The sequence below is a fragment of the Amphimedon queenslandica genome, unplaced genomic scaffold (genome assembly GCF_000090795.2).
Source record: "Amphimedon queenslandica unplaced genomic scaffold, v1.1 AMPQUscaffold_13516, whole genome shotgun sequence".
Classification (NCBI taxonomy): Eukaryota; Metazoa; Porifera; class Demospongiae; order Haplosclerida; family Niphatidae; genus Amphimedon; species Amphimedon queenslandica.
The window spans coordinates 350,973-369,268 of record NW_003546248.1 but is presented as its reverse complement, the minus strand read 5'-3'; the positions used below and the strand labels follow the sequence as shown (position 1 = coordinate 369,268).

General features: G+C 38.9%; 3 protein-coding genes across 4 annotated transcripts; 1 reads left to right on the top strand and 2 right to left on the bottom strand.

Annotated features, from left to right (window-relative positions):
* Positions 1-41: 41 nt before the first annotated feature.
* On the top strand, positions 42-1,958 carry LOC109584239 (inositol 1,4,5-trisphosphate receptor type 2-like). The gene is made up of 8 exons (XM_019999908.1): positions 42-122; positions 178-405; positions 461-744; positions 801-976; positions 1,024-1,185; positions 1,236-1,313; positions 1,358-1,477; positions 1,519-1,958. Exons 1-8 carry the CDS (start codon positions 112-114, stop codon positions 1,591-1,593), a joined length of 1,134 nt encoding a protein of 377 aa, XP_019855467.1. The 5' UTR covers positions 42-111; the 3' UTR covers positions 1,594-1,958.
* Positions 1,959-3,365: 1,407 nt separating this feature from the next.
* On the bottom strand, positions 3,366-5,943 carry LOC100640352 (tetratricopeptide repeat protein 7B-like). Its single transcript, XM_011408059.2, has 2 exons — positions 3,955-5,943; positions 3,366-3,893 (listed from the first exon to the last, which is right to left on the bottom strand). Exons 1-2 carry the CDS (start codon positions 5,881-5,883, stop codon positions 3,516-3,518), a joined length of 2,307 nt encoding a protein of 768 aa, XP_011406361.1. The 5' UTR covers positions 5,884-5,943; the 3' UTR covers positions 3,366-3,515.
* A 56-nt stretch (positions 5,944-5,999) lies between these two features.
* LOC100640226 (nascent polypeptide-associated complex subunit alpha, muscle-specific form-like) lies at positions 6,000-17,258 on the bottom strand. Of its 2 annotated transcripts, none has more exons than XM_019999891.1 (23): positions 17,159-17,258; positions 14,729-14,761; positions 14,606-14,639; positions 12,611-14,492; positions 11,351-12,514; positions 10,984-11,070; positions 10,517-10,675; positions 10,327-10,382; positions 10,071-10,253; positions 9,739-9,793; positions 9,377-9,566; positions 9,023-9,073; positions 8,793-8,929; positions 8,592-8,660; positions 8,455-8,544; positions 8,293-8,403; positions 7,530-7,604; positions 7,142-7,291; positions 6,828-7,022; positions 6,575-6,703; positions 6,437-6,490; positions 6,301-6,389; positions 6,000-6,252 (listed from the first exon to the last, which is right to left on the bottom strand). In XM_019999891.1, the coding sequence occupies exons 4-23, from the start codon at positions 14,435-14,437 to the stop codon at positions 6,204-6,206; spliced, it is 4,920 nt and encodes a 1,639-aa protein (XP_019855450.1). In that variant the 5' UTR covers positions 14,438-14,492; positions 14,606-14,639; positions 14,729-14,761; positions 17,159-17,258; the 3' UTR covers positions 6,000-6,203. The 2 variants fall into 2 exon arrangements, with proteins under 2 accessions (XP_019855450.1, XP_019855442.1); XM_019999883.1 differs by lacking the exon at positions 17,159-17,258 and adding an exon at positions 16,742-17,036.
* Between the last annotated feature and the right edge of the window lie 1,038 nt (positions 17,259-18,296).

Genomic DNA, 18,296 nt, shown 5'->3' with positions numbered 1-18,296 from the left:
TATTATTCAATCAATTTATATTCCATTCCTTTTAGTACAATTAGACATTATGCATTGCTTTGGCTAACGATAGTCCTAAATCTCATTGTTATTTTTAGTCTGAGATCTCCAATGAAATCAAGGTAAGTTTTAATTTGCATTTCTGTAGCCATTGTCACTATTATTTAAATATTTTAGTAATAATGATCAATTTTGCAGTAATGTATTGAATGAAACATGTAACAGTACTAGTCCAATGTATTTCCAGCCCATATGGCCTCCAGATGCACCATCATGGTATATGCCAGTCCGCTATATTCTTGGTTCAATTCATCTCCTACTGTCAATATGGATGGCTGTTTGCTACTTTGTTAAGAATGGAAAGAACATTTGTTGGTTTTCAATTCCTTGTATTCAAAGTTTCTGGTAAGTTGAAGTATTTTTTATATATAATAATAATAATAATTACTATATACTGTAGTTATAAAAAGAAGAAAGGATTATTGCGTAGAAGGTTTCTGTATCAAATAACGAGTAAACTAAATCAAACAGTCTGTTGTGGAAAGATCTCAGCTAATAAACCTCACCCAAAGGAGTATTTTCAGATACTTCTTTTTAGCTTTGATCCACTTTATCGTCTTTTATTTCTGATTCTCTCAATAGCTGGAGTAGCATTAAATGGATATTTCTACTGTGGTTGCATGATTTACCCATTCATAAAAAGCAGTGTCCTGTCTTCTATTCTTCGAGCTCTCAGAAAAAGCGGTATGCCTTAATCATAATTGTTTCATGAGAATATTATAATTATTATAATTCTTTAGCTTATCAGTTAATAATTGTTCTCTTACTGTGCTTTGTTTGCATTTACATTTATGCTGTCATAAGTTTTGCTCTTCTTCAAAACTATTTTTCTGAAGAAAAGGATGAGTTTTGCTCTACCCTGTTTCAGTGTTTTGTAACTGTGTCACGTTTAGGGCTACTGCATACACTTGGATCGGTATGTATCATGAATCAGTATTAACAACTTTTTAAAATTTTATATAGGGATTAGAAATACGTCCATCAGATGCATATGAGCCAAATTTTACACTTGTCTTATATCGAACTGTATATGACATAATATTTTTTGTTGTAGTCACAACACTGGGACTGAACATAGTTATTGCTATACTAGTTGATAGGTTCTCAGAGATGAGAGAAGAAAAGGTTACTTCACTGATGTGATGGCTCATGTTCATAAAATTTAACTATTTTAGGAAAAAATTGACAATGACAATACAAATAGGTGCCTTGTTTGTAGCATTAAAAAAGACAATTTTAAAAGAAATGGCCAGGTGAACTAAAAATTTTTTCATTTTTGTATTAAACAATTTTATAGAATTTTGAAGACCATAACACTAAAGAACATAATGTATGGGACTACATTCATTTTATGCTTTATCTGGATGAAATTTACAAGAATGATTTCAATGCTCTTGAAAAATATGTTTCACGTCAAGTATGTGTCATTTCAACTTAAATTTATTAAATATGATATAGGTAGCAAAGGATTCTATTGATTTTTTTCCTATGTTAAAGGCAAAATCTCTACCTGACTATAAGAATGAAGAATAGCCTTTTGATTTTCTTTAAACTGTAGTGAACATAGCTTTAGCAACATAATTAATACATTTAGGTAGTAAAGCTGCAAAACATGTAGACTAGAGTTATAGTTTTATTTTTAATTTTAATTTGGGCTGGTCCCAGCTGTCAGTTTTAGCTACAAAATAATTAACATTTTTTAATAACAAAAAATGCTCAGCTGACAATGAACTGAATAAATGTCTTACAAAAGCTGAAGCGAGCACTGACCTTGAATGGCTTTGATTATAATAATAACTAATTTAAGCAAGTAAATAATATTATTGAAAGTTAAAGTAGCACTGTTGCTACAGAGCATTGAGTTCATTTATTTGACAAATATATCATAGAAAAAGAAAGGAGTGTCCTTCTTATCAGTGCCACCAGTTCCACACAGCCTGAACTCAATGTCCTCATCAGTGGTACCATCACTGAGCACTTTATTGAACCAAGGGAGACCTTTATGAACACAGCAGGGCCTCTCAACAACGCCACAGTGAATGCCATTCCAGAGCCTATCAGGAAACATCTTAGTGTAGTATTTCTGATGCCATGCTGTATGCAGCCCAGACTCACAAAAGTAACTACTACCAATGAACGAAGGGACTTTTTGGGTGCTACCTTTGGAACAGGGACAATTCAGTTTAGCATATTTTGCTTGAATGGCACTGAAACTAGACATGAAAGTCCAGATATGTTTACGAGGAGATCCGTGTGTAAGGCTAATCCCATCAACATAGGGACCATTGATTGTTGTAGCTCCATTGCTAAGAGCAGAAGTGTGTCCTAACTGATATCCAAACACCTTTCCACACACTCGCTGATAATCAAACCCAACTGGGAAATTCAGTGACTGACAGCTGGAGGTTTTGGTGTTCATTCGACCGCAAGCCTTGAACTGTCCATGCTTATGAAATTTAAAGCCTTTTGGACAGGTATTGGCTCTCACTGCATTGAAATGAGCAATCTTAGTCCAACCACCATGAACGCCACAGAGCCTACCCATGAAGCAATAAACCTTCCTTACTTTTCCTGTTTTCGTTTGAATATGATAATATCCAGATCGCTTTGTAGGGTGCTTCTTCTTGATTTCGTTACAAGAAGATGGAAAAGCTGGAGTAGCAGTTGGGGAAGCTGTAGGTCTAGGGACAGAAGAAGTAACAGGTGGATTATTAGGAGGTCCTCTAGTAGTGGATGCTGCAGTAGTAGGACTTGGTGCAGCAGTGGTAGATGGAGCAACGGTTGCAGATTTACTGGATGAAGCAGGAGGAGGTCCTGCAGTGTTACAGCTTTCCATATCGTCCAGTGTCTGGACACAATTTTGGAGCATTTCCAGTAGATCCTTCGTTATCTTGACGCCACACCTGCAACCATGATTTGAAGATATCACCATATACACAGAGGCATCATTCTTCATCGATTGAATGAGGCCATTACATCCTGTAGAAGTTTCCATTTTAATGGCATCAACGCACCTGTCTATAGAAGCAATGATGTCTTTATTCAGCTTATCCCTGCAGTGGCAGCCACCATGGTTATGGTGAGCAAGTCCTTGAACATCATTGCCTAGAGTTATACCAGACAAACAAGCAGCAATAAAGACAAGGGAGCACAAGAAAGAGAGCATTGCTAACAGGCTACTAGCTACAAATGACAACTAGAGCAACAATCATATAATTATAAAAGAAAGCCAAAATTTGTAATTGCATATTGAGAAGTTGGTGTAAAAAACAGAATTGCCAAGCCTTCTAATAGAACAAAACATCTTTTCAGTTTATACGTGTGATTTGCGAAAAAAGAATATCAACTAAAACAAAATAAATATTTCTCAATATTGATCATGTGCATGACGTATGGCATCATGTGTAATTATATATATAATAATCATCAGAATAGCATATAAAGTATAATAATGGTTACAACATAGAGTCACTCTGAAGTACAGACTCATATCTCCTCAGTGGGGCCAAGGCCTCGCACTGCAACGATTTCTTATAGCAATCGACAGCTGTTTCATGCTCTCCTTGAGATGAGAGGACTTTCCCAAGCCAGTACCAAGTCTCGTGGTTCTGTCTGTCGACTGCTAGAGAGTCACGGAGACTCTTTTCAGCTAGACCTTGTTTCCCTGTCAGATGCAACAGTCTCCCTATACAAGTTAAGGCTGTCGTGTCGTATGGTTTGAGGACCAATGCATTGTTGTACTGATCTAATGCTAATTGGTGTTGCTTCTGTGCTTCCAAGACATTACCATTAGTGATGGAAACAATAGGGATATATGGAGCTAATGATTGAGCCTAAAAATGAGAACAGAAAAATGTTTTATTCTAAAGTGATAATTAAATGTATTTTCCTTACTTCATGAACACAGCGAGAGGCATCAGAATATCGCTCGCTCCTAAGGAAAACCTCAGCAATAGTACACCAAGCTTGACAGGCAACTAGTGCTACTGGATTCAATGAAGCTGGCGATGTAGATATACTAAAATGAGATGAGCCAGCATCAGATGCAATCTCTGGACTCATAGTAAAGTTGACTTCTTCTCGCTCAACGTTCTTTAGCTGGAAATCTGACAGAGAGGCTTGATCAGCTACTCCACCTTCACCCAAAAGCTCACTCTCGCTATAAAGGCTCTGGCATATTTTTAGCAACTTCTTGCAAGACTGAAGAGCAGTTTGGGGGCCATGAACGATTGTCTGTAAAAATACTTTAGTCTTGAGTAAGCTAATGTTGTTAGGGTCCTGGGCTAGTGCTAGCTCGCATATCTTTAATGCTTCGCTGTATTGCTTTTTAGCAGTGAGGAGGAGGAGGAGCAAGTGAAGGCAGCCTGGGTGATCGTGTGATAGAGTGAGGGCATAATTAACACGCTCCATGGCAGTTGGAACATCACGAGAAACTGCTAGTTGTACCGAATAACGGAAAACATATTGGACATTAGCAGGATCAAGACTGGCAGCTTTCTCAAACGAGACCAGAGACTCCTTACGTAACTGCTGTCTCTTAAGAAAAGTAATCTCGTTATCGGAAACAGTAGCTTGGGCCTCACCCAGTGTGTAATACAATGCTGGCTCAAGGTAATGGCCTGCAAATGACCTGAGTCTTCTCTGCAGCCACTGGATGCTCAGCTCAGGCTTTTTACATGTTTCTAATACAAATTTTGAAGCTGTGAGGATGACATGTGGATCTGTGGGTGATAGCCGGACACATTCATAAAAGACGGCCTCTGCTTGTTGATATAGTTTATTATTAACTAAGGAGAGGGCAAACTGAAGCCAGAGATGATTTCCAGCTGAAGTAAACACCATACTCTCCTCTAACGTCTGAACGAGGAGACCAGGGAGTCGTGCATCGACAAATGCTAAGGTTAATATGTCAAAGATGGCCGAAGCATCTTCTATCTTTGTATCCTCTAATGATCCAAGGAAAGACTTGGCTATATTAGCGACAAGGAGTGTCTCTTCCTCGAGCTGTTGGGGTGAGAATACATTCAAAGAGAAAGTAATGGGAGAGTAGGACCGAGCAGAGACGAGGAAGAGTAGGCAGACTGTGATACTCGTTACGCAAATGTGTCTGACTTGTGTCTGTATAAACTCTTCTTTGATCATGAGTACGCGTCTAAAGAACCCAACAGCTCTCAAAGGGTTCTCAGTCTTCATGCATAGCAAAGGACCTCTCTGTAGCACAGTGCGTATGGCACTGAATACGGCAGGATGGAGATTAAGGTTTGAGGTTTTTGATAGTTGCGTTATTTCGAGTGCTAATCGCAGGCACTCCTCATAAGCAACAATAGCTTGACCGTACTTCTCCTTATCGTTACTGTGTAATGTCTCAATACATAAACCAGTGTAGAGGCTACACTCCATAAAGACCTTGCTTGTGTGGAGTGGAGCATTGTCAACCCTAGCTGAGTTGATCTGGGGAAATAAGGATAGAGAGAGTCTCCTTTCATCTCTCATCCAAGCCACTTGTCCTTGTTTTATTTTTATCAGGGTTTGCACGAGGTTGCTGTCTTCACTGGAGGAGGAGGCGTCCAGTGACTCTTTCAACAGCTTCTCTACCTCTCCCAGTGTTTGGGAATGGACATCTCTAGTTCCTGTAGTCACAATGTTCTCTAATTTTTCGATGGCTTTGAGAAATGATAAAACAGCGGGAGGGACTGGTTTCTTCTTTGATATCTTCTTTAGTCCGTTCTGTACCTCGCTCCACTTACACTCGTATATCGGTCTGTCCAGTTCCTCTAGAATTGTTGATAAAGATTTGCTCTTCTTCTTAGCACCGGTCGCCATCTTGAAAGGAACTGCTAGACCACGCCCTATAAAACTTAGCCCATCCCACTAATCTGTAATTAAAATAATTTTTAATTTATTTACCTCAATGTTTACATTCACCTAGTTATTGTTCATTTTTGTATTGTTATAATAATAATTATTATTATTCCAGTACAAAATGCAATAATAGCACATTGATTGTAAGTTCTATTTGATACACTGCACAAACACAAATAATGAAAAAGAAAAAAATAAAATCTCCACATACCACTCCAAAAACATACAACGACTATAATATATATTATAAGGGCAATTTGAGTTACTATACAAATGCTGGGCTAGGTGTCAGTTTCAATTTTCACAGCTTTAGTAAGAATTTCAACCCATCTAAAATATTGATGATATAAAAGCAAGAAAATGATTCATTCTTTATACCTATCGAGCTGCTCCTTGTCTTCAGTTTTAAACTGTATTCTACCAGCTCCAGTGTGCTGGAGACAGAATACTAGTGGATCAGAAATGGCCTGCATTAAAAGAGGAGAGTAGAGTCTATTTCTATGACAAAACTTACAGCTGGCACAACTGTATAGCCAGGCAAAGGAACACTTCTCTGAGCAGAAACATCCTTAAGGAATAAAATAATAATCATGACCATTTTCCTTCCCCTCTCTCTCTCCTTTTCTTGTTCTCTCTCTGTTTCTCCTCTTACCTCGTGTCTTTTAAACTGATAAATTACCATGTCATACACTACAAACCACTTCCTCTTCCAGCTTCTTGACTTCTCGTCTCTGTAGAACAAGTATCCACTTATCTGAGCACTTTCATCTCTTGCCCTCACCTTTGAAAAGAAAAGACAAGAAAAGAAAAAAATAAAGAGAGATGAACATGGGAAAGTATATGGAAGAATAAAAAATTGTAATAAAATAGCAACACGTAACTATCAATAAGAATTAATAACTCACTTCTCTTAGTACGGATGGTAAGCTGATTTTCTTCTGTGACTGTCTTAAAGATCGTCTCTTTCCTACCGGTTTTAGGTCAGTGACATCATCAGTGGTTTCAGAGAGTGTGTTGTAGCAAGTCTGACAGACTCGACTCATTTTATTGTTCTTGTAAGGAAGGGGAACCATATAGCTTGAACATTCACCACAGAATATCTACAAAAATAGATTAAAAAATACAATTAATGGGGATTAAACCTACATGTACATGTACTCTTGACAATAAATAATTAAAAACTGTCATTTATTTATAATAAATAAATAATTCCCCTTACCATGCCACATGCTCTGCAGTGGTGTCTCCTTCTAGTGACAGTAAAGTGAATGCTACAGAGTTGACACATGCTAACAGAGCTGTCAGGAAGCCATGGTGGGGCTAACGAGCCTAGATCTTTACTGTCAGTCACACCTCCATCAGTACATTCCTGCGTACACATACATGTATGTAAATCTAAATGCAGTAGCAGTACACTGTATCTCCATCTCTACTTCTCTGTTCTTTATTGTTGAATAGTCTCTCCCTCCCTCCCTCCCTCCCTCCCTCCTCCCTACCTCCCTCCCTCCCTCCCTCCCTCCCTCCCTCTCTCTCTCTCTCTCTCTCTCCCTCCCTCCCTCCCTCCCTCCCTCCCTCCCTCTCTCTCTCTCTCTCTCTCTTTCCCTTACCACTAGTACACTGGTTCTATTTATCTGTCTACTCCTAACTCTTTGAGTGTGATCTTTAATGGCTGATTCAAATGCCTAAATGTAAGACAATGCATTATACATCAGATTTACCTGCACACGCACTTACAATGTATGCTGCGTTTTTTTAATCAAAAACCTGGTCAAAGTCCCTGTACTGTAGTACATGGTCTCGGGCCAAATTTCGCCAAATTTGAAAAGGAGAGAATTCTCCATTTTTATATTTTTTCCTGATACATATACATCTTCTTATGCTGTGTAGAAAGTTTGAGCTGATTCCGATCAAAATTGGATTTTTTTACGAATTTTCAAAATTACTCCAAAATTGAGCCAAAGTCCCTGTACTATAGTACATTGTAGGAGGGAACTGAGCCCTTAAATAAACATTTTTTTACAAAATAGATATAACACAGGGATAAATAGTAGGTTAAAAAAAGAGATAATAATAATGGTACTATAGTACATGGTCTCGGGCCAAATTTCGCCAAATTTAAAAAGGAGAGAATTCTCCATTTTTATATTTTTTCCTGATGCATATACATCTTCTTATGCTATGTAGAAAGTTTGAGTTGATTCCAAACAAAACTGGATTTTTTATGAATTTTTGAAGTTCCTCCAATAGCTATATGCTATCATAAGGCTTGTCGGCTCATAAAACATGCTTTTTATCTCACTTAGCATGCTTTGTGGGATCCCCGCTTTCATGTACAATGTACATGTACATGATATAAATACATGTACATACCTGTAGCCATTGGTTTCTCTCTTCACTGGAAGCAGCATCAAGTCTGAATGACTTACAAGTTGATATAATTTGAAACCCGTTCTTTAACTCGGGGTCATCCAACAATTGAACCTAACAGGAAGAGAATGAATACTGAAAGTGATGGCAGTCGAATAAACATACTCTCATTCCATCAAGAGGGATTCTCTTTATAACTCTGTATGTATTATTGGCAGGTGGAATAGCTGATGCGTATATGAGGAGGTCAGTAAACTAAAGAAGGGCTAAAATAATTTATAATAAGATAATCTTTAATTTACCAAGAAGAACATTCTCGGCTGCTTCTCCTTCCTAGAGCTCTTGACCAGCTCTCCTTCTTTTAACAATTTCTATAAATTAATAAAAATACATGTATATCACGCACATGTAATCATGTACATGTACATGTACATTTTACATGTACATAAGATGCACAAATACACTACATGTACATTATTAAAATTAATCATTACATCTCTTACCCTGTGTGGCGAAAGAAGCGAATCCCCCACATCTCCAATCAACCTCTTACTGACTTCAACGGTCTTTCTGAAATTATCCATTTGCCTTATTGTTTCATTGACATGTGTAGCCACTGATGATATTATGCTTAGTGCCTCTGGAGTGAAGAGAAGAGAAATTTTAAATTTATATGGATAAAGAAAGAATAGGGAGGAAAAAGAGAAGGAAATGAATGCAAGGAGGAAATTACTTTCACTGTCTTCCCTATCAGCTGAATCTTGCTCCAAATGTTTGATATAATCTTAAATAACAAAAATAGAAAGAAAGAGAGGGAAAGAGAGAGAGAGAGAGAGAGAGAGAGGGTAGGGGAAGGAGAAAGTAAATGTTACACATGATTTCACAATCAGAGTACACACAGGCTTCATTTCCCATTGCTACATCTACCTGCACCTACCACAGATATCTGGCAGCCAAGAAATCCTGCCAAACCATTAACCCAAACCACTAAATACACAACAATTTAACTCACATGTACATGTACATGTAAATGTACATGGATCTGAGCCCTAATTCTCATTTCTCTCTCTCTCTCTCTCTCCCTTACCAGCTAATAATAGCTTATATCTTGGTATCCTTTGAACAGTCTCCAGTAGATAGGCAGCCACTGTGAGGTTGGAACACATTGGCTCTAACTCAAACTCTTTGATGACTTGAGAGAAAAGGGAATTCTTTTTCTGCTGTTCCTCCAGAGTCTTGAGAGCTGTATCAAAGTTACTGATGTACTGAGAGTACATCTGACAGGGGAAGAGAGAGACAGAGACAGAGAGAGAGACAGAGACAGAGAGAGAGGGAGGGAGGGAGGGAGAGAGAGAGAGGAGGAGGAGAAGAGGGAAGAGATATTCACATGTTAACAATTCCCTCTTGATGTCAAAGCATCATTAATTATAGCTGGTACGTGTGAATTACCTTCAAATAAGGAGCTCTTTTAACAAAAATGTCGCCTAATCTTGGCTCAGTGTCCCTAAGAGAAAAAAACACAACTTAAGCAACACAGTTTAGTGTCCACATACAAAAACCAAGAGATAGAGGATAGATACATTACATATACTAGTATTACAGCACACATTTAGGAAGGCTATCAGTACCATATTATTATTATCATTATCACGAGGAATTTGACTACACGAAATCCATAGTAAAAGCAATTAGCAAGAAGCTGTTGTTATGAAAAACATGCACCATGTATGCAGGCAGCAAGAATAACAAGAAAACAGCTAGAGTTATAGCAGATGACATACCAGGCAGACATCCTTGCCTCTAGCTCTTTGAGGAGCTCAGAGTTGAGGAGATAGAGGCTCCCAATATTTGAGAGTATTTGAGAGAGAATCTCTTCCGTTACGACGGGTTTCTCGTGAGCGTTGTTGGCGGATACCATGTGCTGGCGGAAATCTACATGGAGGAGTTTCAGACCCTTCACAAATCTAATAATACCAGACCCGGGAAGAGGGGGATAAAATATTGTAACATCAACAATAGAGAAGGAATTAGACTTACGTTCTTTCCGTAGTCAATATCTCACGGGCTATGTAATAAATCTTTGGTTTTACCTCCTAAATAAAAAATAATAATAAATACATTACTATTTAGTATAACAGATCAGGTAGACAATATACATGTAGATGTATATATGCATTTACAAGTAAAATTCAAGCAAAAAACATATAGAAAAACACAATAGCTTTACCTTTTGCTCTTTCTTGTCCTCCTCTTCTTCAGAGGAGGCATCCCAATCACTGCTAACATCACTCTCATCATCAGCAGCATCCATTGGACTAGAGTATATTGTACTGGAACTAGCACTAGGACTCATTAAAGGGCCACTGGCATCAGGAGGACCACCAGCCTACAGGGAGAGAGAGAGAGAGAGAGAGAGAGTAGCTCCAGTCTACACTGTATGCTTAAGCTGCCTATATAAACACACCCACTAGTTATTAAGTAATTGCTCCACCCACTAATTATTAAAAAGTAACTACTTAACTGACCACAATACTACACTGACAAACAATATACAGGTACATGTACATGTATGTATGGTTAGTTTGTATTGGAGCAATGTACTCTACAAAACACAATCTTTCAATGTTTGTGGTTTATGCATGAGGCAGAACTCCATAGTATATTCTATTGTATTGGTGTGTTGTCCTACTGTACCTCAATGAAACTGGTAGTCCTTCTATCACTGAAGAGGAACTGATGCATGGAACCATCTACACTGTATTTACCGTGACGTACAGGAGACTAGAGAAAGAGGGGGGGAGGGAGAGGGGGAGGGAGAGAGAGGGGGAGGGAGAGGGTGTAGTGTAGTGAACGTTTCAAAATGAAACTGATTTTTAGTAAACTACTATCACAAACAAACGTGTAAAAAACAAAATAACATGTATGTGTACAAATACTCGTGTAGTGCACGTTCAAATACATGTACACATATCACAGAACACATTGTAAATACATGTACATGTACACATACATGTATCACAGAATACATTGAAAATACATGTACATGTACATGATGACTTACAATAGCAGCAGTGCTGCTTAACTTGCTATCGTCTTTAGACTTTTTAGAGAAAGGAGGAGGAGGGGCAGGACGGTCCTTTGGTTTCAACTCTCTCAACTTGTGAGGAGGGGGGAGAGTCTTTGAAAGAACCACTCGTTTAGTGGGCGTGGTAGATAATGAATTAGTAGCTGGGGAAGCTAGGGAAGCAATGGGCGGGGCAGCAAAGCTGGGCGGAGTAGAGGAAGGAAAAGAACTCGAGAGATTTGGAGAGCAAGAGGAAGAGAAAGGAGAGTGAGAGGCCAGCTCATCAAAATCAATCTGTTCGTAATCGTGCCTAGCTCTTTTCATGATATCTATAGATGCTGTCATGTGCGGTTTGATTAAAGAGGGTGTGGGGGTTAAATTATCAGTACTGCTATCGTCAGGTCTAGAGGATCCATTATTATTAGGAGGAGGAGGGGGAGGAGTATGGGAAGGTGGAGGTAATTTCTTTTTTAACAAGTGACTGTATTTATTAGCGGCTTGAGTGGTTACCGTGGTAACCTCCGTATCACTAGGTGGAGTCACAATTTTTGGCACGTTTGCTTCGTTAGGTGTGGTCACGGCATGAGGACTCTCCGGTGACGAATTTTGAGAATAAGGAGCAGGAACAGGTGGAGGGGCTCTCTTATTAGCCTTGGGAGGAGAGACGTCAGTTTTAGTTGGTTCAACTCTGGGACCATTTTTACTCACTACAGCATAAACGTGTCCATTAAAAGGTGGGACTGGAGGAGGAGGAGAATCCAATTTATCAATTTCGTCGTGAAGAGCCTCGTTTTGATCTGCTTTGTCTTCATCTTCTGCATATTCTTCTTCCTCCTCTCTCTCCTCCTCCTCTTTCACTTCTTCTTTTCTTTTATTTTTTAATGTTTTATCTACCGATGCGTATATATGCGAGCTAAGATCATCGATGTCCTCGGGTATTGATGGAGACTTAACAAGAGGAGATGGTGATCTCTTCTTGGCGCTCCCATCCCCTCCTATACCTCCTGCCATGTCGTAGAGGTGTTCCACAGAGCGTGAGCGACGCATTTCGGAGGATTTGTTACCTTTTTTATTTCTCAGTGAGACAGAGTTGATGTCAATTACAGTATAAGCGAAACTCTGTGGGATATCACCTTCATCATCATCATCATCATCTTTATCCTGGGGAAAGAGAGAGAGAAATGTTATAGTAATAAAATAATAAAACAAATATTCCAGTCATTATTTCAAATATTTTTACTAATCTCTCTCTCTTACATCTGTTTCTATGGTAACATAAGAATAAGCCGATATCACACCACTGCTTTCCATATAAGGGTCTATGCTCCTCCCCCTTGGTCTTGCAGGTGCCGGTAGTGTCTTTGATGATCCAGTACCCAGATTCTCTGTTGGGCTGGTAATGACAACATCAGTCTTCCCTTTTCCTTTACGAAACGAGCCTCGTCCACTAAAAGAATCATCTTTCGAACCCCCGCGAAAAAAAGTTCTAAATTTCGATTTGATCCCGGGTGAGGGCGTGGCCGGGCTCTGCTTCTTGATGTCCTTATTTGGTAGCTTGTTTTCGCCAGTTGATAACTCAATATCAGGGTCACTTCTCGGCAGACGTCCTAGTGTCAGGTTTTTCCTGTCATTGACCTGTACAGGTCTGTGAGTGACTGGGGGAGAGCCTTTCGGTACTGGAGGGGGCGGGGCCTTCCTTCTGGGTGGGTCTTTCGGTTTTTTCACTCCAACTCCATCCTCATCTTCAATGGGGTCACCAAGCGAGTTTGATCGCTGCTTTGTCTTGAATTCCATCACGTCATCGTAAATATGAGAAGGAGGTGGTCGTGCTCTTGTAGGTGTGGGTAGGGTGGCTCCTTTCTTGTGTGGGGGCGTGGTCGGATGCCCCACCTCTTTTTTAACCTCAGCAGATCGCAAGGTGATGGCATCAATATCAATCTCACTAAAATTAATTGATTTTTCCTCGGCTGGTTTCGATTCCGAATTTTGTTTCGAAAAAAAGGTATCTGTTACAGGTGCAGGGCTTAAACGGGACGGACTCTTGGGATGCAGTGGAGGAGGTCTGCTGGCAGGAACTGGAGGCTTACGACGAGGACCAGGGGATTCATTCTTCAACCCCTCCGTCCCACCTCTAGGGGCAGGGCTAGCTGACCGAGGGTGAGGGGGAGGAGGGGGAGTTCCCCTTCCCATGGGACTACCCGATGCACCCCTTGAAGAGGCGGAGCTGCCAAGAGGTGTTGGCTTAGGAGGAGGTGGTGGCTTGGGCGAGGAAGATCTCGACTTATTTGGTTCCGATGGTTTTAAAGGTGGGCGTGGCGACCTTTCCTTGCCGGCCCTCCCTCTCTCCCCTAGTGAAGGTGATAATGACTCGTCAATAGAGTCGTATAAACGATCATTAGGAAGAGGAGGAGGAGGAGGAGAAACTGTTTGTAAGAGCGAGTAATCGTGCCCAGGATCTATCTGTACATCAGGTGGTTTCGATACATGCGTAGTTACGTCATAAGGATCAGGGTCATCATCAAAATTACCAGCTCCATCTTTCATGAGCTCAGAAGGTATGGGTGGCCTCAATAAAGTTTTAAGAGTCACTTCGCTGTAGCTACTCCCGGGGACTTGTCTCTCTTGGCTTATGACCATAGCCTTTTCCTTAAGCTCTAGAGGGGGAGGGAGGAGAGGAGGAGAGAAACGAAGAGGAGAGAGAGCGCGAAGAGTAGGAGAGGAAGGAGGAGAAGGAACAGGGGGAGGGGAGGAAGGAGGAGGAGTAGTAGGGGTGGGCAGTCTTGGTCTCTCTAAGTCTGGGGTCAACATTTTCGGTCTGTGATCAATCCTAGCAATAATACTAGGACTAATACCACCTGCAGACACACCCCCATCATCTAAGGGTGGAGCATCATTACTGGGGCTCACGTGATTCGTGTGATTATCTTTTGAAGGTGTGGCCTCTTTCGGTACAGTATTTGAGGATTTTTTACGATCGGGTCTCGAAGGATAAGGCTTTGGAGGAGGGGGAGGTCTTCTGGCTGGTCTGGGAGGAGTAGATACTTTAGAAGTGACAGGAGTAGAAGTAGAAGAAGCAAGAGACATGATTGCTGGCTTAGGAGGTACAGCACCAGCTGAAACACAGCGTCTAGCAAGGACCCTTGGGGAGAAAGGGGGAGGGAGAAAAAAGAGGAAAGAAGAGTTAAAAATGATAAGAGGAAAGGATGATTGAATTATGACTCATTACAATTAATGTACATGTGTGTTATTTACTTTTTTGATGAAGAATTAGGTGGTGGACCAGTTCCTACATTAGAAACACAATAACAACATGTACACTACATACCAAACAATGTTAATTAACACAAATAGACACACTGTCTCTCTGTGTCTTACCTTTTAAACCACCTTTTGTATTGTACTTGAATACTGAAGAGAAAGAGAGAGAGAGACAGAGACGGAGAGAGAGAGACAGAGACAGAAAGGAGAAAATAACATAAAACACATGTCAAATAAAACAAAACACAAACAACTTGAATCAACGAGCACCTCTCTGTCTCCACTCATCATTGTTTTATGTTTAGTAAAATAATCTAATACTAAGGCAGACAAAACCATCTTAAAAATCACCGTCACCGATTGCCCACATGTAAAATTGAACACGTACAATTGTACAGTGTATACATACCCACACTAACTTAAGTGGCATACATGTACATGTGCAGTACATGTGCGTATACTATTGTGCTAGTACATGAACAAAAACATGAAAAAGGAAGCATTATGTTAAATCTGAGTATAGCGTGACTATGCATATATATACAATGGTGAGAAGAAGCAAACAAAAGCAACTAATAATCACTAACACACAACACACATCTCTGTACACTCATGATCAATAGACTACCACTGAAATACGTCAGCTTGCAAAACAATGACCTTACTCAAGAGACAAACCAATAAATAATTAGTACACATAATTACACATTATGTACAATACTAGTACATACACATATGTGTACATACACATAATTTCAAAATTAGCAGTATCAATAGGCAGCTGCAACTACTCCAAGAGAAGGTTGCTGTTTAAATAACTACTCCACTGTGACAAGAAGTTATGCATGTTGATCAAATTAGCGGCATTAGTAAATGGGAGAGAGAGAGAGAGAGAAAGACAGAAAGGAGGGCTGATAATAAGTATTATTCTGTTAACATCAAGACTCACAGTTCAGGGTTGGGGTCAAGAACTCACTTATTTGTGATAAGCAAGTGCTAGAACCTTAAATCACAAGTACATGTACATGTAACTATACTAGATTGCCATGTACATGTACTTCACTATAATTATTATCATTTTACACCTACATGGACTATAACTTTCAGAAAATCAAGATGGCAGAGCACAAGTTCAATACCTTTCAATATATAGACAGTCAGTTTTGTCCCAAAGTAAAACCATTTGAATAGTGATACATACATTCAGATACAGGTACATATACACTATTCGTACACAATAGCTACATGTACATGTATAGCTTGCAAGATAACTGTATCTACACATGTACATGTATTATACTACACGTACATGTACATGTACATGCATTATTGTATAAATTTCCATGTAACAGGTTACATGTATATGTGTTATAATAATCAAAGTGACCTGTTATTTACTCAAATAACTAATAATGTTATAATAATAATTGACGAAGTTTACATTATTTGCTAATGTATACAACATACGAGTTTAAAATAATATAATGTCAGGTTATCGAGGGTGAGAGAGAGAGAGGAAGAGAGAGAGAGACAGAGAAAGGGCATAAAAGCATTTATAATTATAAGTGAATTTAAATAATAGGCTCAAATCAAAACATGTGAAATTTAATGACAGCTTTCATAGCAATAGAGGGGAGGAATTAGAAGTAACTCAAAGCATAGCCATTGATATTTTACTATAAGAGGGAACACTGAAGTAAAAGGATGAATGATGAAGTTGTCATCATAACAAGGAGACATGTCATTAAAGTGGAACACTTTCAGTAAATACAAGGTGTTTGATAAACACAGAGAGAGAGAGTGTGTGAGAGAGAAAGAAAGGAGATATAGCCATTCCCAATACATACCCAAACACTTTTAAACAATAACAAGTGCATGTATATAGAGAATAAAAGATGGCGGATGCTATAGATATGATTACGTGTGTGTGTGTGTGTGTGTGCATTATCTCATTGTAAGATATGAAGCTGCATAACATCAACAGACACATGTGTCTATATGTACACACAGGCACAGCTCTTTCATAAAACATAAAGAGAGACAGCCACTTTATAAACAAATACTAATAGCTAATACACAATGGCATGACACTAAGAGTTCAATAGCAATAACGACTTAGTATTTTTTTACCTCCGTAAATTTCCTCTCTCTCGAAACCTAGCTTCTTTTTTATATCGACTAATCTAACCAACCCTTCCTTCCCTTGCTGGTCCTGTTGTTCTTCAGACATCACGAGGTATTATTACAAAAATAATAATAAGAGAAGTGATAGTATATCACAGACACTTCTGGTGACAGGACTCAAGTAAACAGAGAGAAAGACTAAGCAACGGATGGTACTATCTCCTTGAAGTAGAATAGCAACTCCCAAGAGAGGACGGACCCGGCTAGGTAGTCTCCAGCTTATAGTACTATAGGCAAGTCTCTTTGAACAAGTGTTGTCTCTCTGTACTTATTTATAAGCTCCTTTGGTACGCACCAGAAAGAATGCAAGGAATCGCGTTCCAACTAACTAACTAACTATTCATAATATTAACAACAGCATACCTTAGATAATAAATAGCACGAGTGGAGGCTTCGCAGGCAATAGACGTAGACCTTTTTACTTTCACTACAGAAAACTGTACCACCTTTCCCTGGTTGGGCTGCAATGATCCGTAGACTGACTGTATACTTCCGGATCCGATTTACAACATTCATAACATTCATAAGGATATTCATCGCATCCAACTTCAACAAAAAATTTGGCAGCAATAAAATCATTTTATTTGACACAATGCAAACAGACTGAAGCAATATTCATGTAATAATTGTAATCACACTCTTGTTTGCTCAAGAAACGGAAAAGTGAAGAGGAGAAAAAGAGACTGAGAAATGAAGTCATAATTACAGTTGCAATACCTCATTACAGACAACAAATATCAATTAGTGACTGATATATTTACATTCCATGAGCAACATTTAGTAGTAATATTAGTTTAATGTGGCTTCGATTTTCCCAGATTAATGTACCATAACGTCAATATTGGTATCTTGTGAATTAAGCTGATGGTGTTAGATCAAACAGAGAATTATTATGTATCGGGAATATAAATGAAGTGATTTCAAAGCCAATCCTTGAAAAGTATAATGCCATAGCTTATGTCTTGGTCCTCTTGGATTCAAAAACAGAACCCAATTTGATGCTGTGTAGAAGTTTTCAATGATAACAAATTTTCAAGTAATTGACGTTGGCAAAAATACTATTTACATAGGCACTCATGATGCCTTGAACTATCATAGTCCTTTCTTGGGTCTAGTCACTCTAGTGGCTTTCTTCTGCGCTCCAAGAAGGCAGCATGGTTTCACGTGTCTGTGGGCGGAGAAAGTTTTTAGCCACACCCCACAGTCAATGTAATACCGTATATCCTTAATTTACTGAGACTAAAGTTTAAAATTTATATAATCACTATTAATCAGTTAATTCACAGCAGCCAAAATCATCTGTAGTGACTAGTGAGAGAAGGGAGTTGGTTGACACTAATTGGTAAAATAGAATTAAAATTAAATTACTGTACATTAAATACAAAACAAGTTCATTGTTAAGGCTAAGGGAAAATCACGCTATAATAGTAGAACACAGTTAATAATGTAATAATAATAATAATAATAATAATAATAATAATAATAATAATAATAATAATGA